At 40.2% G+C, this 22,402-nt stretch overlaps 1 protein-coding gene across 1 annotated transcript in view; it reads right to left on the bottom strand.

Moving 5' to 3' along the window:
- Positions 1–22,402, bottom strand: part of tg (thyroglobulin) — a 370,830-nt gene that overhangs the window by 231,015 nt on the left and 117,413 nt on the right. The window contains exons 28-31 of the mRNA XM_060824055.1: positions 20,691–20,810; positions 18,362–18,445; positions 14,748–14,885; positions 12,746–12,925 (exon numbers count right to left, since the gene is read on the bottom strand). Coding sequence (XP_060680038.1) covers positions 12,746–12,925; positions 14,748–14,885; positions 18,362–18,445; positions 20,691–20,810 — 522 coding nt within the window. The remainder of the gene's footprint in view (positions 1–12,745; positions 12,926–14,747; positions 14,886–18,361; positions 18,446–20,690; positions 20,811–22,402) is intronic.

Raw genomic sequence — 22,402 nt, 5'->3', positions numbered from 1 at the left:
GAAGGCTTTCGAGCAATATGCAAACTGAGGAATTTAAAAAAAACTTTGCAAATGATTACTGAATAATTCATTGTACTCAAGCCTGTGAAAATTGTTTGCTTCATCATTGCGTCATAAATGTACAACAATACCTCAGCAGTTTGTCCTTACCCTCCTAAAGTAAAAATTTAGAAGGATCAGAAATATTACAACTACTTTAATCTCGAAAGAGCAATGATGATCAGGGCTGAATGAGATTGGCATTGGGGTAGGATTTCTGGATCCAATACGCTATCTGCTGATATCCATGGTTTTACTATTACCTCTTTGATTTTGTGTTTTATGCTCTGACCTGATGGATCCCACATGCTTGATTTGGTCACTATATCAACTTCTGCTTTAATTTTTTTTATAATGGAACTGAACCCCATAATTCCTCCACTCCTAAGGTTTTCCCATTTTGTGTATGTTTTATTTCTGTATCCATATGTCTAAAATGCATTATCTCAGTCTCTTCAAACTGAATACCCTCAAACTGGTATCGTAGCTTAGCAGCCATGTCTTTGATTAGATTAGATTACTTACAGTGTGGAAACAGGCCCTTCGGCCCAACAAGTCCACACCGACCCGCCGAAGCACAACCCACCCATACCCCTACATTTACCCCTTACCTAACACTACGGGCAATTTAGCATGGCCAATTCACCTGACCCGCACATCTTTGGATGTGGGAGGAAACCGGAGCACCCGGAGGAAACCCACGCAGACACAGGGAGAATGTGCAAACTCCACAAAGTCAGTTGCCTGAGTCGGGAATTGAACCTGGGTCTCAGGCACTGTGAGACAGCAGTGCTAACCACTGTGCCACCATGCTGCCCACCGTGCTTGCATTCAATGTAAACTTAAGGTCTCATCTTATGATCGTAGCTTTAGTTTCCACATATCCATTCCTACCTATCCGTGAGAACCTATTCTGAACAATATCAAAAGAAGTTGGTCTTAATTAGCAATCATGAATAAAGCAGCTACTGACTTCAAAGAACTGAATTCCTAACCTTCTCAGTATAGAACCTTGAACGGCTAAATGAGTGCATAAATAATCAAACTCATTGCTGAGTTGAACAAATAAATTCAAATTTCAGCAAATAATTGTTCACCAGTTGAGTGAAATTATTAAATAAATAATCAATTATCTAAATTGAATGTCAAATTATGTAGCAATGTGGAAATGGAACAGTACTTAAATAAAAATAAGCCTTTATTTGTACAATCAATTATATCTGGATAGCCAATTTCTTATCTAAATAAACATATCTTCCAAAATTATGTTGAGGGAATATTCCACAGCTTTGAGTCAATCTCCTGAGTGTTTTAATATGTATGCAGAGAGTGCTGCTAAACTCACCCTAATTGCTCAAAATGATCTCTCTTTTTAAGTGTTCCTTCAGTACTTCATTCCCCAGACAAAGTTTACCTTGTGTTTTTCTTGCCAGTTCTTATGTTTTGGCGCACCTGTATTCTAAACAGGAGGTGCTCCCCTCCCAACTGCTTCCCACTTAGCTTCTATTTCCAATTTTCTGAGCCTGTGCACGGGTGTCTATGAGTAATTTAAGAATCGAATATCACTGAACTGCCTAAGCATTGCCAGCCTTTGCTTTTCTGATGGGAACATGGGAGGGGTTAAGGAAACAACTGATAATTGGCCATTAAGTCAGATATCAGAGAGAACACTCATCACATCCATTGTAACCTGAGTGTGGCATTCAGAGAAATAAAATATCATGAAGAAGGTCAAAGGAATTGCATGAAACAAAAAATACCAAAGAACTGGACCGAACACATTACCAGCAGTTGCATGCTTGAGAGTCTGAAAAGCTAACTGCACTCGGAAAACCGAAGTAGTCAGCAACTATTAAGTTTAGAACTATTAAGGGATTTCTGAGCTGCCTCCTATTCCTATCCTGGCATTGACATTCTTGAACACCCACTGCAATAAGCATTTCAGAAAACTTTGCCTAATTTAGACGTGATGAACTGTACTCAGCTGCACAGCAAACATAGAAACTTTAAGGACAAGCACATGGTGAATGTATAAAACATGCTTCCATCATTCTGCCAACCATAAACTTCTGGGTCTAATGAGTGACAGAAAGTTATTGGGCTGACAGAAAGTGTCACAAAGTTATTCTTTTTTTCTGAAAGCTGTTCCTTGGATACTCTGTCCTTGATTTTTCTCAGAGGGGGAAAAGAAACGGGCCGGGCTCCAAAGAGTTTGGTTTGGCACAGAGATGAAAGGGATTTTGAGAGGCCTTTTGTTTATATGTAAACAGATGAGACTTCAGGCCAAAGTGGTCATGTTTTACAAGCGACCTGTAGAATGAAATGGAAGTGGTCAGCTCTCTAGCTGATCAGTTTAGTTCAGTTCAGAATTGGTTGGTATGGAAACTCTCTCTTCTGCCCTTCTAACTTCAACATGTAAACATCTGGCCCTTTTTTGTACTGCGTTTTAAAGGGGATTTGCTTATTGGGACAGTTGTGTATATTAAGCAGGGCTGCCTGCTTAAGAAGATTTTGAGTGATCTGGCCTAGTCCCTAACAGATAGGGGGGCTCGTCCAGGATTTTAAACAGCAAGTGGTAGGTACTAGTGTCTTTATTTCGGATGTTGGTTTGGTTGGGTAGACAAAACTTGGGATAGTAATAGCTCTTTCAGTCACCAAAGGTTTTCTGGATGTGGATGCGGTGACTTTGGAAATTTTACAAAAAGTGAATAAAACCAAGTTGCAGGAATTAGCAGAGAAGCTGGAATTGGATCTGCCTGTTTCTGTGAGGAAAGGAGAGATAACTACAGCAGGAGCTCAGCATTTAAACTTGCTAGAAAAACCATCAGAATCTGTGGAGCTGGCAAGAATTCAATTGCAAATGAAACAGTTCGAGTTAGAGGTGAGAGATAAGGAAAGGGCAGAAGAAATGAAGCAGTTTTAGTTACGATTAAAAGCATAAGAAAGGGAAAAAGAGAGAGCAGCAGAAGAGAGGGTGAAAGAGAGACCAGCAAAGGAACAAGAGAGAACTTTTGAACTTCAAAAACTGATACGTAAAAAGAAAGTCAGCTTAAAAGGCTGGAGATAAAGGCTGAGGGTAGGCTTAGTGAAGGAGACAGTGACGATGAGCAAGCCCCTGGTAGTCAGAAGCCTTGTGAGAAACTGTTTAAGTATGTTCAAGCATTGCCTAAAGTTGATGAGAAGGATGTGGAATTTTTCATCTCATTCGAAATGGTGGCTTAACGAATATAGTGGCAATGTTGTTTTTGTTGATCCAAATTAAACGTGTAGGTAGAGCTGGTGAGGTATTCACATCACTATTAGAGGAGATATCTGACGAGTATGTGGAGGTGGGAAAAAAAACATTTTAAGTACACATGAGCTTCTGCCAGAAGCCTATAGACAATGTTTCAGGAATCTAAAGAGGGACCTTGCCGAAATCTATATTGAATTTGAAAGGATCAGAGTAATTTCGATAAATGGATAAGGGCTTTAAAAATGGAGCAAACCTATGATGCTGTTAGGGAGGTAATTATTTTGAAGGAATTCAAAAATTTACTGCCTGAAGTAATGCAAACTCACGTGGAAGAGCAGAGAGGTAAAACAGCAAAGTTAACAGCTGAAGTGGCTAATGATTAGGAGCTGGTCCATAATGGCTTCCAGAATCAATTTCAGTTCATGAGGGATGGAAACTGGGGCAAAGTTTCATATGGAAAGGAGAAGGTAGATCTCAGTGAAGATCATAAGGATAATTTACCACAGAGTAAAAAAGAATCCCTTGAGAGGGACAAAGCTGTTAAAAAGCTCTAGTGTTTTCATTGCAATAAAGTGGGCCACATGAAATCACAGTACTGGCGGGCAAGAAGGAAGCCAGATCTAGCAAAACCAGACAAGCCTAGAAGATTTGTTGGACTGGTAACAATAAGCACAAGAGAAGTTAGACAACTACCTCAGAGTGTACAAGATGATCAGAGGTTAATTAAGGAGGTAGTGCCAGATCTGCTTAAAAAATATACATGCAAGGGTAAAGTTTATTCACGTAGGCCAGGAGCAGTAGGTAAAGATGTTGAAATATTTAGGGGCACTGGATCCTCTCAGTCTGTAATGCTGAAGGATGAGAAGATACGTACTCCTGAGGGACTATTGCCAGAAAAGGTGCTGGTAGCAGGAATTCATGGTGAAACAAATAGTGCTCAATTATGAAGAGTCCAGCGAAGAATGGAGAATCTGTGGTAGGTGTACTAGACAAACTCTCAGCTCCAGGAATACAATTTGTCCTTGCAAATGATATTACTGATTCACCAATAGGTGTCTGCCTACTCTAGTTGAAAAGCCAGTGGAGACGCAGGCAACTGAAGACATGGAGAATGTTTATTTAGGAATTTTCTGATTGTGTGATCACAAGATCGCAGAGGCACAAGCTGATGCTGGAAGGATCAAAAGGCACAAATAAAGAAGCTGACATAGTGTTATCTGAGACTTGTTTTGATCAGATAAGTGGCACAGAGAAGGAGCAAATAGGTAAACATGCCAGTATCTTTAGCTCTGCCAAGCTGATCGAGTTATGGCAGAAAGATGAGGAGTATAAACAGTTCCATCAATGGGCATTTACAGAGAAGGAGAGTGAATGCATCCCTGTATGTTACTACTTAACAAATTGTGTCTTAATGAGGAAATGGAGACCACCACACAGTCAAGCAGAAGAGAAATGGGCGGAGGTTCATCAAGTTGTTTTGCCAGTAGGGTATAGAAAAGAGGTGCTGCGAGTGGCACATGAGCTGCCACTTTGTGGTCATTTAGGGGTGAAGAAAACACAGGTTAAAATGCAAAAACATTTTTACTGGCCTGGACTATACAAAGATGTAAATTGAACTTTGCCAGATATGTCATACATGTCAGCTAATCGGAAAACCACAGACAGTTATAAACTTGAACCTTTAATACTTATTTCAGCATTTGAGAAACTTTTCACAAGAGTCTTGATTAATTGCATAGGTCCCCTATCTCAAACAAAGAGTGGGAATAGGTATTTATTAATAAATATAGATTTCCAGAGCAATCCCATTACGCAACATCACAGCTAAAAGGGTTATAGAAGAACTATTTAACTTTTTTACTGATACAGGCTGCTAATAGAGATCTAGTCAGATCAAGGATCAAACTTCACATCCAAACTATTCAAGGATGTTGTGGATAATTTGGGAACAAAGAAATTCAAATCTACTGTATACCATCCAGAATCGCAGGGAGTGCTAGACAGATGACATCAAACACTAAAGACCATGTTGAGGGCATATGGTCAGGATTATCCAGATTATTGGGATAAGGGAGTTCTGTTTGTACTTTTTGTGATCAGAGGTACACTGAATGAATCAACCAAATTCAGTCCGTTTGAAATAATTTTTGGGCATGAATTAAGAGGATTGTTAAAATTGATTAAGGAGAAATTGATAAGTGAGAATTCAGAGGCCACCCATTTGGACTATATGTCAAATTTTAGAGAATTTGGAGAGCTGGCTATACAGTATTTAAAAGTATCACAGCATGCAATGAAACAGAAAACACAAATTCACAAATATGCAATTGGGGATAAGGTATTGGTGTTACTTCCAGTGGCAGGTGAGCCTTTAAAACTAAGGTTTACTGGGCCTTATCAAATTGAGAGGAAATTGAGTCAGTTGAACTTCTTGATAAGGACTCCAGACAGGAAGAAATCTCACAGAGTGTGTCGTGTGAATATGCTCAAAAGAATTGTGATAGGGAAGGAAAGCAAGAGGAGAAGGTGTTAATGATTAAAGCACAGAAGGAAGACCAAAGTTCAGAAAATTCTGAATTGGACATTCCTCAAATCAAATTGTACAGTGAGGAAGGTTTCAAAAATTGGGATAAATTATTGAGTTAACTTCCACAAGAAAATTGAAATGACCTGAATGTTATTACTATCACATGGGGAAATATGCGGAGATAAACTGGCAAGGACTAATCTAATTGTGCGTGGTGTAGCGATAGGAGATGCTGTTCCAATTAAGCAACATTTTTATAGATATAACCCTCTAAAGTTGGCACAGGCTCAGAAGGAGATAGGGTGCATGTTCCAAGATGGCATAATCGAAGTGTGTTACAGTGACTGGAGCTCACCCATAGTCATGGTGCCAAAGCCAGATGGTACCCAATGGTTATGTTTGTGGACTATCACAAAGTCAACACCGTTACAAAGACTGATGCATATCCAATTCCATGGTTGGAGGACTGTGTCAAAGAAGTGTGACAAGCAACTCCCATTTCTAAGTTAGACTTGCTCAGAGACTACTGGCAATTACCTCTGTCAGAGACAGCAAAGGTGATTTCGGCTTTCGTAACACCAAATGGACTATATCAGTTCAAAGTCATGCCGTTTGGTACGAAAAATGCTCCAGCCACATTTCAGAGAGTGACTAATAAGGTCATTGTCAGATTACCCAAATGTGTGGGGTACATTGATGACCTGGTAATGTTTAGTCACTCCTAGAAGGAATATTTACAGCACTCCTGGAAGGAACATTTTCAGACTTGTTCTATCAACTTCGGAAGGCAGGCTTGGTGGTAAACCTAGCAAAAAGTGAATTTGCCAAAGCCCAAGTCACCTTCTTGGGGCATATTATTGGACATGGACAAATGGCCCCACGAGATGCAAAAACGAAAGTTACAGAGGAATTTCCCACACCATCAACAAAAATAGCAGTGCTACGGTTCCTGGGAATTGAAAGTTTGTGCCGAACTTTAGCAGTGTGGCTGCTCCACTAGCTGAATTGTTAAAAAAAAGGCAAGAAGTTTATGTGGACAGTGAGACTATCAAAAAGCATTTGACAGCCTAAAAACTATGTTAACCACTGCCCCAGTATTAGCCTCACTGGATTACACAAAGCCTTTCAAGGTAGCTATCGTTGCCAGTGATGTGGGTGTCGGTGCAGTGCTCCTGCAGGAGTATGACAGAGATAGAAAGATCCATAAGGTATTTTTCCAGGAAGTTGAACATTCATCAACAGAAATATTCAACTGCGGTGAAAGCGACTTTAAGCTTGGTATTGGCATCACAACATTTCAGTGTTTATATTACCAGCAATGCATCTGAGACAATCATATATGCTGATCATAACCCATTGACATTTATGGAAAATTTAAGGACAAATATGTCAGACTGTTTTGATGGAGCCTGTTGCTGCAGCCATTCAATTTGATAATTGTGCATGTGGCAGGTCGTGAAAATGTGATTATCGATGCGTTATCGAGACGCGAATGAGATACGGAGGCATTCGGTGGTGGGTATACCGTGGCCCGAATTTGAATGTGGTTGTGCATGTTTGCAGGTTTATAGTTAGTATAGTGTATATGTATGTTTAGACTACTAATCAGGTTTTTGAAGGGTTAAAAATGAAGCTATTTTTTGGTATTGATGGTGCTTTGTTTTAAAGAGGAAACGTATTACAAAGCTAGTCCTACTTTTAAGAAAAGCTGTTCCTTGGCTCAAGGATACTCCGTCCTTGATTTTTTTCGGAGGGATAATAAACCAGGCTGGGCTCCGATCAGTCTGGTTTGGTACAGAGATGAAAATGATTTTGAGAGGCCTTTTGTTTACATGTATACAGATTAAACTTCAGGCAAAAGTGGTCATGTTTTAGAAGTAACCTGTTTAATAAAAGGAAAGTGGTCAGCTCTCTAGCTGAGCAGTTTAGTTCAGCCCAGAATTGGTTGGGAGTTCAACAGTGAGCTGTGTGGAAACTCTCTCTTCTGCCCTTCTAACTTCAACCTGTAAGTATCTGGCCCTTTTCTGTACTGTGTTTTAAAGGGTGTTTTGCTTTTTTTTAAGATTAGATTACATTACAGTGTGGAAACAGGCCCTTCGGCCCAACAAGTCCACACCGACCCGCCGAAGCGTAACCCACCCATACCCCTATATTTACCCCTTACCTAACACTACGGGCAATTTAGCATGGCCAATTCACCTGACCTGCACATCTTTGGACTGTGGGAGGAAACCGAAGCACCCGGAGGAAACCCACGCAGACACGGGGAGAACGTGCAAACTCCACACAGTCAGTCGCCTGAGTCGGGAATTGAACCCGGGTCTCTGGCGCTGTGAGGCAGCAGTGCTAACCACTGTGCCACCATGCCGCCCCATTGGGACCATTGTGTATATTCGGAACAGCATACTTCAGTCTAGTTTGAATAGACTGAGTTCTGTAGGGGTTCTTTATTCTGTTCTTTGTGTTGCATTGTGTAATTTTGTGAATAAATATTTTTGTCTGTTTTAAACCTGGTCATCAACCTCGCTAACTTAATCCGGGTAATTTTCACTGCACACTTACCGAAACAAATTGCAAAGTTATGGTCTGGGCTCAAGGTTTGTGCGAAGATTTGACAGCCAGACTACTGTGACCCTTAGGACTCATAACGGCACACAAACCAACAGCCACGCTCAGACAACAACTTACTAGAACAAAGGAGCCAATACCCAACATGAGCAAAACTAACGTAGTTTACAAAATACCATGCAAGGACTGCACAAAACACTATATAGGACAAACAGGAAGACAGCTAACAATCCGCATACATGAACATCAACTAGCCACGAAACGACACGACCAGCTATCCCTAGTACCCACACACTCAGATAACAAGCAACATGAATTCGACTGGGAAAACACTACTATCATAGGGCAAGCCAGACGAGAACAGCCAGGGAATTCCTAGAGGCATGGCATTCATCCACAAACTCCATCAACAAACACATCGACCTGGACCCAATATACCAACCACTACAGCGGACAGCTGAAACTGACACCCGGAAGCGGCAAGCACAGACCACTATAAATACCGGAAGAAACATCAAAGAAGCACTTCGCAGGAGGCTCCAGAGCACTGATGATGTCTCCTAGCCAGGGGACGAAATGTTTGCAACAAAAACTTCCAGCTCGGCGAACAGAACCACAACTATGGTCTGGGCTGCCTGCTTAAGAAGGTTTCGAGTGGTCTGGCCTAGTCCATAACAAAAGGAAAAAAAACTCATGGGTCGATAAAGGCATAAGCAAGGTAGCAACACCTTCTTAAAACAACAAGGTATTCGTTCTAATACCTGCTCAGCACTATAAAGGAGAGGAAGATGCAAACAAAAACAACCAGTACGAGTGTGATATTTTGGGCAGTAAGTGCAATCTTGGGTGATTAATTGGCCTTTCATACAGAAATTAGCAGCCATACGACAATTCCAATTTGCCCAGCATTTAGAGCTGGAAACAATGACAAGAAAAAAAGGTCACCCTATTATCTCCCAGATTGGTCACAAATTAATCATTCAACATTTATGGGCGGCACGGTGGCACAGTGGTTAGCACTGCTGCCTCACAGCGCTAGAGACCTGGGTTCAATTCCTGCCTCAGGCGACTGACTGTGTGGAATTTGCATGTTCTCCCTGTGTCTGCGTGGGTTTGCTCCGGTTTCCTCCCACAGTCCAAAGACCTGCGGGTTAGGTGAATTGGCCAGGCGAAATTGCCTGTAGTGTTAGGTAAGGGGCAAATGTATGGGTGGGTTGCGCTTCGGCAGGTCGGTGTGGACTTATTGGGCCGAAGGGCCTGTTTCCACACTGTAAATAATCTAATCTCAAAAAGTAATCTTACAATGAATTTTAAATTGCATTTCAATAATTGCTTCCACCAACTCCCTAAAGATTCAGTTCCATAGTCTGCCCACTCTGTCACTGAAATATTGTCCTTGCAGATTAGTTCCAGCACAGGTTAGACCCTCTGAGTCTACAGGATCAGAATAGCTGAAGTTACCTACCATGCTTTATATTGTGCAGTCTCTTCACAATGCTAAAATCAGCAATCTCATCTTTTCCAGTGAAAGCATGATGAATTTACATATTCTGGATATAGTTATTTTGGATCCTCGTAAAACACCACAGACCAGACGATGTTACTTACGTTACTTTACCTAATTGGAAAATTGGCAGTGCTAAATGTGGAATCAGCCCGGTATTTCATCACTAGGTGGTTGTTTGGCTCTCTAAATAGTTTTTAATGAATTGTTTGTGTAAAGTATGATTTTTTTTCTGTAATCCAAACAACATCATCACATTAAATGGAAATGAATAGAGGCCAAAAACACAATGAAACATTTCAAATTGGAAGGCATTTTTTTCCTCATATACAGGGAATTGATATATGACAAAGACTTTGAAGGCACGTTTATGATCAAAATTATGATCTTCAAGGAACAAAATGGATGAATTCCATCACATTTCTTGTTTGGTATGGCTCTTTAACCAGGGGAAAGATCATTAGGAGGTGAGATTTGTTGGGGTGCAGGGATTGATGCATGGGTGTAAAAGCAGGATAGGATATCTGAAATAAACATGCCCCTTAGTTTTATACCAGATAATTATTTCACGTTCCAAGTCTCTGAGTGGAGACTGTGCTGTCAATTATATTATTCATTGTTCCTGGATACAGGCAGTTCAGGCCTAACTTTATCACAGCTCTGAGATGAGGTCCAGTTGTGTTTCAGACTGAAGCATTCTTATGATGGTGATTTGACACTGGCAATGAAGAGGACTCAAGTTAGAAATGGGACTGTTGAGAATGTATTTAGTGAGAAATGTATTTTGTGGGCGGCACGGTGGCACAGTGGTTAGCACTGCTGCCTCACAGCGCCTGGAGACCCGGGTTCAATTCCCGACTCAGGCGACTGACTGTGTGGAGTTTGCACGTTCTCCCCGTGTCTGCGTGGGTTTCCTCCGGGTGCTCCGGTTTCCTCCCACAGTCCAAAGATGTGCGGTCAGGTGAATTGGCCATTCTAAATTGCCCATAGTGGTAAGGGGTAAGGGGTAAATGTAGGGGTATGGGTGGGTTGCGCTTCGGCGGGTCGGTGTGGACTTGTTGGGCCGAAGGGCCTGTTTCCACACTTTAATCTAAAAAACCTCATTTAGAGCATCCAAACATGCTTTGTTTATAAATGACCAATTAATAAGTCATGCAATATTTTCAAAAATGCAACCTTGAGCGAGAGTCCAAGAACTCTTTTCTTCATTTTGAGATTATATCTCTCCCCTCGCAGCACCTTGTTTTTATGGTTTTGCTTTCAGCAGAGCTGGAAGTAAGTGAGAACGGCAACAAGGATAGAACTCCTCTGGGCCTCACCTTCTACCCCAATAATCTCCGGATATAGCACATTATCCTGTGTTATTTCAGCCACCTCCAGTCAGAACCAAAGATATATTTCCCTCCCCACCCCATCTGCATTCCGCAGAGACTATACAGACTTGGGGAGAATGTGTAAGCCCCACACAAACAGTCACCCGAGGGTAAATTTAAACCTGGGTCATTGTCAGTGTGAGACAGCAACGCAAACCACTTGTTTCGGAACACATTTTATTTCCGCATTCCCTCTAACCATTCCCAAAACCATCCTTTCTGTGCCATTTGTTCCCCTTCAACTTTTCCAACAACAAGACATTCTCTTAAGTTTGGAAGAAGGGTCCTCAAGGATTTAAAATGTGAACTTTATTTATCTCTCTATGCTGCTAGACTTGCTCAGTATCTTCAGACTTTGTTTTTACTTCAGGCCAGGAGATGGGTTTTCCACTGATAGCTTAAACCTGTTTTTTTCTCCAAGATTACAGAGCAGAGGATTGAAGAAAAAAAACTTGCAAGAATGACCTTCCATCTTTTCCATTTATTTGTGACTGCTGTCTTGTGAGTTAAAACTAAAATGCATTCCGTTTGTGCTCACCACGAAGTTCAAATGGCATTTGTCGACTTTGAGGATAATGAACCTTCTCACAAGATATCCCAGCTCCTGGGTCATCAGCTACCAGCTGTGAGCAGTGAACAGATGCCAAGTTGAGTAGAAAACTAACTTTTGAGGTAGAGCCAGAAGAGAAGTTGACAAGAATAGCTCAGACAGCCCTAACTAAGTTAATATTGCAACTCCCCCAAGAACTCAACAACCCGATTGGTGTTGAACCTATTGCTGCAAAAATTATTGACATCTGTCAGTTTTGTTCTCTCCTGAACACATGTGAAGACATCGCCAAGGTATCTTAGTGTCTCAGTGCATAAGAATAATAACAGGGACTAACCTCATTTCACCTACTGTCAAAAAATTGATCTGATGGAAATGAAAGTGGACCGTTGCATATGTTTTCTATCTGCCATTTTTATAGGAGTTTATAGTCTTCCTGACCCTTTGAAAATCTGGCTCATATGTCATCCTATCAAATCTGTCATGTCTTATCCTTACACATGTACCTTACACAACAATTATTAGATAATAACTGGGTGACAGAAACCCCCAGTAATTTTCCTCCCTGCTTAATCCAAGGCCAGATTAACACCTGTACCTACCCATCACCTCAGATGTGTTCAGCTATAATGATACAAATAGAATTACAATGAAACTGAATAGAATTATTCACAACTCCACAAAAAACATAGAATTATATAGAAATTGTATACAATTTCAAAATTGAAATGGGTATTTTGAGTTTATATTGATATTTATCTTTACACAGACAATTGTCCTAATTCCCTATTCCCAGTGTTCCCATATCCTCTTCATTCCTTTACCTTCAACCACCTATTCAGAGTCAGTGACAATTAGAAGCTATGATAGTTCTTTCCATAACTTAACAATATCATAAATAAGGTTTCTCCCACTCTTTCTTCAATTGGTTTAGCATGAAGTGACTTACCTTTTTTCCTGTACAGTATTTGTGGTTCCTCAGGTAGGATAAGGCCACAGTCTGTTTCAGAAAATATCCAGTCACTACTTTTTTGGCAAAGCTGTGTGTCTGGGTACAGTACACATTCAAAATGAAGGGCTGCACTGTCCTGTAAAGTTGCCACTTTGCAAATGTTCACCTCTGTACAACCTGAAATTAAAAAATGGAAAACCCAACTCAGAGAAGGACAAAATAACTAATTCCATTTGAACTGTGCCAGTTTGGACACTCCAAAGAACATCCCAGATGCATAACTTGAACTTTGTCACCTTTTGTGAAAAGTTTGCATTTCCTGCGATCTGGAAGAATGGGAATTTAAGCTGAGATATCAGCTGTCACTCAATTGTTAGTGCACTGGCCGCTGAGTCAAAATGGTATGAAGTTTTCCATGATGTCCTCAACAATATGTATTTGCCAACCAAGGTCACATCGGAGAACTGATTCAGAATTGTTATGAAGCAGCGGAGGCTATTCAGCCCATCATTTCTACACTGGCTGTCTGAGCAGTTTGACTTAGTGCCAACCTTCTGCCTTTTCTCCATAACCCTGCACATTGTTTCTACTCAACGCCTTGGTTGAACCTGATTCCAACATATATCCAGAAAGTGCATTCCAGATCCTAACTATTTACTGTTTGAAAAGGCTTTTGTCACCTTGCATTTGCTTCTCAGTAAAATCCTTGAAGTCTGTGCCCTCTGGTTCTCAATCCTCTTACAGGTGTGAACAGCTTCTCCTTACCACTCTGCCCAGACTCCCGTGATTTTGAAAACCTCTGTCAAAACTCTTCTCAGCCTTCTGCTTTCCAAAGAAAATAATCATAACTTCTCCAATCTGTCTTCATCATTAAAGTTTCTCATCACTGGAATGATTCAAGTAAATCTCTTCTGTCGAATGCATTCACACATTCCTAAAGTGCAGGGCCCAGAACTGTACACAATACACCAGTTTAGCTCAGTTGAGTGGATGGCTAGTTTGTGAAGCTGTGTGATACCAACAGTGTAGTTTCAATTCCTATTACCAGATGAGGCTATCATGATGGGCTCTCTTTCTCACCCTCCTCTTTACCTACAGTATGCTGGCCCTCCCTCTAATGAGAGAGCCACCAGTTGAGGGCAAAATAATGCCTTTTTTAAAAGTTCAGCATAAACCCCCTGCTCTTGAACTCTATGTCCCTCGAATACAGCTTCATTAACAGTTTTCTGTACTGAAACTTTAACTGCCTATGCACATATGCAGACTCTTTAGAATAATACTCCTTATGGTATACTCCATCTCCATGTCCTTTCTCCCAAAATGTGTCATCCCACACATCTCCACAGTGAGTGCCATTTGCTACCTATCCACCTACACCACAGCTTATCAATGTCCTTCTGAATTTATACACTATTCTCCTCAGTTTATAATTTTCACAAGTTTTGTATTGTCTGCAAACTTTGACGTTGTCCCATGCACATCATTTATATATGTCAGGACAAGCAAAAGTCCAATACTGATGCCAGGGGAACTCCACACCAGCTGCTAGCCTATAAATTACACATAAACTATTGCGCTCGGTTTCTTATCATTCAGCTAATTTTGTATCAGAGTTGCTGCTGTCCTTTTTATTCCATTAACTTTCCCCACAAGTCTATTGTGTTGAAAGCCTTTCGTAAGTCCATGTACCCCACATCATCAGCATTACACTCATCAACACTGTCTGTTACCTTTTAAACTATTATCTCGGAGCTGTTACAAGATCCTATGGTTCATAACCTGGCTCTTACAACAGCGACTTTACTTCAATGGCACTTCGTTAGCTATATAATGTTTAGGGACACTGTGAGGCATGAAAATTCTGTAATTACGCGTTCTTCTTATTACATGTTTCCTCAGTATTGGTGATTATGAAGCAAAGTGCCAATTTTACAACCGAAGATAAGGCCGCAAAAAAATTGAAAATAAATACGAGTTTCATCTAAAGTAGGTTTCTTACGTGCCAGACACCACAGCTCTGCTTGTTTCATTGAAAACTGGTGCTTGAAGAGCTGGTAACGCTGGTTTGGAACGGATTGGTTCAGATCTACTCGGACAAGCTTAGAGCCCAACTGTGAAAAGTTTTCTCTGGTGTTTTCTAGTCAACACAGAAAATAATTTTTAAATCCTTGTTGCTAAACTGATCAGCTAAGGTTTCACATATTGGTGGCCACTGTCTTTTTCATGCATCAAAAAATGTAAAATATCTGGACAACTCGTGTTCCTCGGGTTTCCAGCTTCCCAACCTGACCCCTAAATTGTGTTCCCTCTTGCCTCTCATCTCTCATAAACAATGGGTCCATTTGTCTCTTTTTAATAAACATATTAACTAAAATAAAACACCTTTCCTAAAACAGTAAACATAAGAACTTAAAGTAAATCCAAGATTGACTGGAAGTCTTAATGACTATGAGTGATTTAGATACGATAATGGGGAAAACTTATTATCTTCGCTTGATAAGTCAACAACCAGATGGTGTGAATTGAAGATATTCAAAAGAATGAAGGGAAAGGTTAAACTTAAGATTTTTCTTGCGTAGGTATTGGTTAGATCTTAGGAGAACTGGAGGCAGAAAAACATTTGAGAGGGCAAGTGCATAAATATTTGAAAAAGAAAATCTTAGAAGAGTGTGCAGAAAGGACACGTGACTGGGACAATGATTTCTGAAAGTCAGAAAAGGTTTTATGGGCCAAATGACCTTCTTGTGTCTTTCCAAATTCTACAGCATGTCAATATATTAAGCATATGCATGGAATAATTACTCAGATGAAGGTGAAGGAAAGAAAGATTTGAGTGACTAGTGAAAGACAGTAACTATGGACAGTGGCTTCCACAATCATGTGCTGCCTGAGAGGGTGAATAGACATTTAACTTTAGCCAGGAATTGATGAATTATAATTTTACAACAATTTCTAATTAATGGATCATAATTTCTAACCTGGCAATTCTCATCAAAACATAGTCAGAGAATTAGCCCTTGGTGTGAATTGATCTAGTGGGATTTGCTCCTTCATTCCCGAGATTGATGATGGAATCTGCTTCAACTTAGTCTGTGTGATCACTAAGCTGAATGGATCTCTAAAGTTCAGTCTTCATAGTGTAATTGTGTTGCCCCTCCCGAGCCGAGTGCTGAAAGATGGATTGATCAGTTCAGTTGCAGGAGGGGAATAGCTTCAGCATCAGCCTCAGAGATGCACTATTGGCAGCACTAATGGAACAAAGTGATACTGAATAATTGTTAACTTTCAAAGTATCATCCTTTGATCATTTGCATAAGGCAAGGTGGTCGTTAAATTTGCCTTAGCCACTCCCTTAACACTGAAGAAGACACAGATTAATTGATATCTTATTGACAATGTTGAGCACACAACACAGGACCATCATTAATGTATAACTTTATATAGCTTTCAACAGTTTTTTATTATTTGTTCAGGGATTTCGGCTTTGCTGGCTGGTCTAGCACTTATTGTCCAACGCTCATTACCCTTGAGAAGGTGATGGTGAGATGCCTTCTTAAAACGCTGCAGTTCATTTTGAGTAGAAATGCCACTATGCTGTTAGTTAGGGAGTTCCAGAATTTTCACCCAGAGAAACTAAAGGAGAGGAATATGTTTTCAAGTCAGTTTGCTGCTAGTGGTGTTTCTGTCAGTCAGTCAGTGATGGCTGCATCCCTGAATTGGTGACAAAAAATAAAGGTGGACCTATTCAATGTCTACCATCATTTTGGGTTAGAAATAGCAAAACAAGAATGATTCCTAACTGTCCTTCATAAGCATTTAGTTCTCAAACTTGTATAATAATAAATGAGAAGATCAAATGATGCCTTTGCAAGCGATTTACAAATTCCCAGATAAAGAGGAACATAGAAACACACAAATGGCCCCCTTGCTGAGATATTTAGATCATTGATAGTCACATGTGAGGTGCCAGAAGACTAACATGGTGCCACTATTGAAAAGAGGCGGTAAGGAAAGGCCAGGCAACTACAGACCAGTTAGCCTGGCATCGACGATGAGCAAGTTGTTGGGGGGAATCCTGAGGTACAGGATTTACATGTATTTGGACAGGCAAGGACTGATTAGGGATAATCAACATGGCTTTGTGTGTGGAAAATTATGTCTCACTGACTTGATCGAGTTTTTTGAACAAGTAATGAAGGGGTTTGATGTGGGCAGAGCAGTGGTCATGATCTATATGGATTTCAATGAGGCATTTGACAATGTTCCTCATGATAGACTGGTTAGCAAGGTTAGATCTCATGCAATACAGGGAGAATTAGTCATTTAGATATAGACTGGCTTGAAGGCAAAAGACAGAGGGTGATGGTGGAGGGTTGCTTTTCAGACTGGAGGCCTGTGACCAGTGTGTGCCACAAGGATCGGTGTTGGGTCCTCTGCTTTTCATTATTTATATAAATGATTTGTATGTGAACATAGGAGGTATAGTTAGTAAGTTTGCAGATGACACAAAAATTGGACAGTAAAGGAAGTTACCTCAGACTACAAAGGGATTTTGATCAGATGGGCCAATGGGCCGAGGAGTGGCAGATGGAGTTTAATTTAGATAAATGTGACGTGCTACATTTTGGAAAGACAAATCAGGGCAGGACTTATACATAATAGTAAGGTCCTGGGGAGTATTGCTGAACAAAGGGATCTTGGAGTGCAGGTTCATAGTTCCATGAAAGTGGAGTCTCAGGTAGATAGGATAGTGAAGCCTTCATTTAGTAGGTTTTCCTTCAGACCATTGAATATAGGAGGTCATGTTGCAGCTGTACAGGACATTGCTTAGGCCACTTTTGGAATATTGTGTGCAATTCTGGTCTCCTTCCTATAGGAAGGATATAGCGAATCTTGGCAAGGTTCATAAAAGATTTACAAGGATGTTGTAAAGGTCTTTTCCCTGGATTGGGGGAGTCTAAAACTAGAGGCTATAAGTTTAGGGTGAGAAGGGAAAGATTTAAAAGGGATCTAAGGGACAATCTTTTCACACAGAGGGTGGTGCATGTATGGAATGAGCTGTCAGTGGAAGTGGTGGAGGCTGGTACAATTACAACATTTAAAAGGCATCTGGATGGGTACATGAATTGGAAGGGTTTAGAGGAATTATGGGCCAAGTGCTGGCAAATGGGACTAGGTTATGTCAGGACATCTGGTCAGCATGGTAGAGTAAGACCAAAGGGTCTGTTTCCATGCTGTATACCTCTGCGACTCTAAGTCAGAAACACAAGTAGGCCATTCAGCCCTTCAAGCCTTCTCCATCACTCCATAAGATCAAGGTTGAACTGATTTCAATCTCAAATTCACATTCCCTCCTGCCCGTGATAACCTTTCATACACTCGCTTAGCAAGAACTTATTTAAAAGTTAAGTGAGTAGGATATCCAGCCCTCGTGCCCCTTGGTCATCCAATTAGATCATGGCTGTGCTGTTCTTTAAATCTATTTCTTTATCTTAGCTTCATATTTTTAATACCCATAAATAGCAAAAAGAAACTATCTCAATCTTGGAAGCTTGAATTGTTTCAGCAATTTGTCAGATAACATGTCTTTTCATGCCTCAGCTTTACAAATACCTGGCACATCTAGGCTCTGTTGATCTTGAAGGATTTTCCCAGCACATTCAGAGAATGACTTCATCCGTGTGTTCATGTTAGAATCTGAAAAACATTTTAAACTGTAACGTTAGTTCAAATAACTTGGGATCTTTGGAATAAATTTGTCTATAAGAAAGCTCCTGAGCTAGATAACCATAAACAATTTGTGACTCTCTGAGTGAATATGTTATATTGATCCTGTTGGCTAATGGTCAGCAATGATGAACAATGTGGGCATGATTCTTAAAACAGTCAAATAGCCAAGCCTAGTTTTACCAAGAAACAAACAATTTGCAATGCACTACCTGGAGTTTAAGGCCAATGGGTTTCCATGATTCTCAGAACTAGAACAACCATTGAGATAAGAACAATTCTTCTTTCCAAACCACTTTCTCATGTAAAGGATCCTTCAGCAGTAGGTAGGGATTGTGCGGGAGGGCACCTTGATTAGTTGAGCCATGACCTCCAGCAGTAGCTGGTAGCAGTGTGGGAGGGCACTGGCATAGCAGCTGGGGCAATCAAATGGGCCATTTCTAGAGGAAAAGGGGTCTTTGGGGGATGGAAGCCTGATGGAAATGGGAAGACAAAGGATTTCCTCAACCATGTGTAAAACAGAAGCTTAACTCTTTCAAGACCTTGCAATTACAATGAGTATACTTTAAATTCTTTAACAAACATACAAATATTGGGGAGATAATATCATAGTTGTGTTATTGCATGACTGCTAATTTAATGACCCAGGTAATGTTCTGGGGACCTGGGTTCGAATCCCACTAAAGTACATGATGAACTTTGAATTCAACAATAATCTGGAGTTAATAGTCTAATGATGACCATCCATCAGATTCACTAATGTCCTTAGGAAAGGAAATCTGCTACCCTTACCCAGTCTGGCCTACATATGACTCCAGATACACAGCAATGTGTTGGACTCTTAAATGTCCAATAGGCAAATAGGGATGGGCAATAAATGATGGTGCAGCCAGTGACACCCACATCCTGTGGTCGATTAATAAAAATAAGAATCCATGTACATACTGTGTCTTGCCTTGTTTTTAACCTTAATTTCCCTTCATTTTTGGAATGACCTGACCATTTAAATAAAGAGTTACTGCTCTGTAATCTTTCGGTCCTACATGTGTTCAAATCTAACAATCTCCTAATCTGGAAATTCTGAATTAAAAGATCTTCAAACCAGCATACTAATCCCATCATGAAATAAGACATGCTCTAAATTATGGATGGCATGGTGGCTCAGTGGTTAGCACTCCTGCCCTCACAGCACCAGAGACCTGGGTTCAATTCCCACCTCCGGCAACTGTCTGTGTGGAGTTTGTATATTCTCCCCATGTCTGCGTGGGTTTGCTCCGGTTTCCTCCCACAGTCCAAAAATGTGCAGATTAGGTGAATTGACCATGCTAAATTGTCTGTAGTGTTAGGTGTAGGGGAATGTGTCTGGGAGGGTTGGTGTGGACTTGTTGGGCTGAAGGGCTGTTTCCACACAGTAAGCAATCTAATCTAACTTATGGCAGTCAAGCTTAATTTTCGATAGATGAACAATTAAGGATGGAAGAGATGGAAATTGACCTTTAAGTATAATTTCTCATGTTGTGGTGCTCTATACTGCAGATATTGATACATCCAAATTTGATGAGAAATAATCAAAGTTTACCTGCCATTACTTCTCAGTTCTCTAAGATATTGAAACTAAATAAGTAACTTAAAGACAAAGTAGTGAAGATGTTGGAAATCTGAAACAAACGTGGAGAATTTAGGAGAAACTTAGCAGGTCCGGCATCTGTGGAGAGAGAAACAGAGTCAATGTTTTGAATCTGATTCGACTCTTCTTCAGAGAATGTTTTGTTTTCTGTTTTCGTTTCTAATCCACAGAAATTGGCTGACCTACATAATTTATTTTAAGTGTACCCTTGTGGCTAAGACCAGAGAAGTGATAGGTTTTAATCCTAGTCCAAACCCATAACAACCAAACTCATCTTGAATAGCATGGTGCTGAAAAAGATATAATCTTCTGTTAAATTATTGTCACTAAAGGGAATATAGACACATTATCGGGCCTAGTCACGCTGCCTGCCAAAGTGAAATAATCTTCCAGCACTTACTGTCAATGAACAGTCACTTATGGAAGATATGTGAGAGCAACTAGTATCCCAGAACTGCGTTCAGCATTTGGTGGAAGGCATTAGTGCTCTGAGATAAAAGTGGTTAATGAAGAAGCAATTGAACAAAGTAAACAACACCAAAATCTTAAAGAAAAGTCACATGCAGTACAACAGAAAATTAAGCTTACCCTGCCAGAGATAGATACGCTGGAAAGAGTTGAATGATCTCTGAATCTCTTCCTTCATTTCTGGAGACAGTTCTGTGGAGTACTCAGTATTCACAAAATTCTTCGATAAAAGTGCATAAGCTGCATGGAATTGAAGTAGCTTAGTTTATTTCAAGTAATCTTTCATTTGATATTAAAATAGGCTTTCATGCGATATGAACACATTTAGAAAGCTGAGAGTCTTCTCTTTTGCATAATACAGAGATGAAAACAATGATCTTCCAGTGTACAGAACACAATCTGAGACAGTGACAGATATGAGGGGTGGTGGAGCAACGGAATAGAAAATGTTCTGAGCAATCATATTGTATTCCTACTGGGTTTACCTAAATGAAGGATTATTGGATTACCTATGCTCCATCCGGTTATCAGAATCATGTGAACTGGTAGTAATAGGTTTCAGGAATGAATATTCTGTCTAGATTTTTAAAAATTCAGTTATGGGTTATGCACACAACTGACTGAGACAGCATTTATTGTCTGTTCCTCGTGTGCTCGCAAAGGCAGTTTCTTTGGTGCAGATATACCTACTGTGCCATTAAGAAGGTATGATGTGGTGATGCCAGTGTTGGACAATGTTGCAAGTCACATGACACCAGCTTGTAGTCCAAAAGATTTATTTAAAATCATAAGCTTTCGAAGGGCTCCTCTTTCATCAGGTGAGGTAGTAAGGTAGATTCAGGATTTTGACCTAGGAACAGTGAAGTATGTCCAAGGTAAAAGGCTGGAAGGAAACTTGCAAGTGGCATTCCCATTAACCTGCTGCCTTTGTCCTTCCAGGTGGATTTGAATAGTTTTTCCTCTTTCCCTGTCTGTTCTAAGCAGTATTACCATAGCTAATATATCCTAAATGGCTCTCCTGCATTCTTCAATAGTTCTATTTATAAACCCTTTCATCATTTACCTACGTTAAATAAAAATCTCAAGTTGTTCATTTTAACCTTTTTTTTATATGAGATCTAAAAACTTCAGAACCCCTTATCACCTCAGCATTCTTTCTACAATCTACACTGTTTAAAAATGTTTGGCATTATTTCTTGATATATAACATCTTCTCCATGTTTCAAACATTGTTAGCAGTACAAAGAACTTACCTGAATACATATATACATGTAGAAACAGGAAGAACTAAATCATCTTAAATTAAAGTAAAATACTGCAGATGCCGGTAATTTGAAAGAAGCACAGAAAACACTGGGGAAACTCACAAGGTCTGGCAGCATCAGTGGAGAGAGGAAGAGAGTCAACAATTCACACCTGATATGATTTTTCTCTGAACTGAAGAAATTCTGAAGAAGAGTCTCACTGCACTCAAAACATTACCTCTGTTTCTCTCTTCACAGATGCTACCAGACATGCTGAGTTTCCCCAGAATTTTCTGTATTTAAATCATCTTAAACTTACCCCCAGAAACCCACAACCAGCCCAATGCAAGATTTCCATTTCCTATTAGAGCAAGGGTCTTCTTGTCTCTGAATGAGATTGCTTAATTAATTATTAGTTATTATGAAGTATTACTGTGCCACTGAGATGTGCAATAGAATTGGGTTGAAACGGCTCAGTCCCATGTTAAGACATATACTTACTATATTCTAACTTAGGAGAAAGTGAGGATTGCAGATGCTGGAGACCAGAGTTGATAAGTGTGGTGCTAGAAACGCGCAGCAGGCCAG

Source organism: Hemiscyllium ocellatum, chromosome 4 (assembly GCF_020745735.1).
Source record: "Hemiscyllium ocellatum isolate sHemOce1 chromosome 4, sHemOce1.pat.X.cur, whole genome shotgun sequence".
NCBI lineage: Eukaryota > Metazoa > Chordata > Chondrichthyes > Orectolobiformes > Hemiscylliidae > Hemiscyllium > Hemiscyllium ocellatum.
The sequence above is the reverse complement of the archived record's forward strand: the minus strand, read 5'-3'. Positions and strand labels throughout refer to the sequence as shown.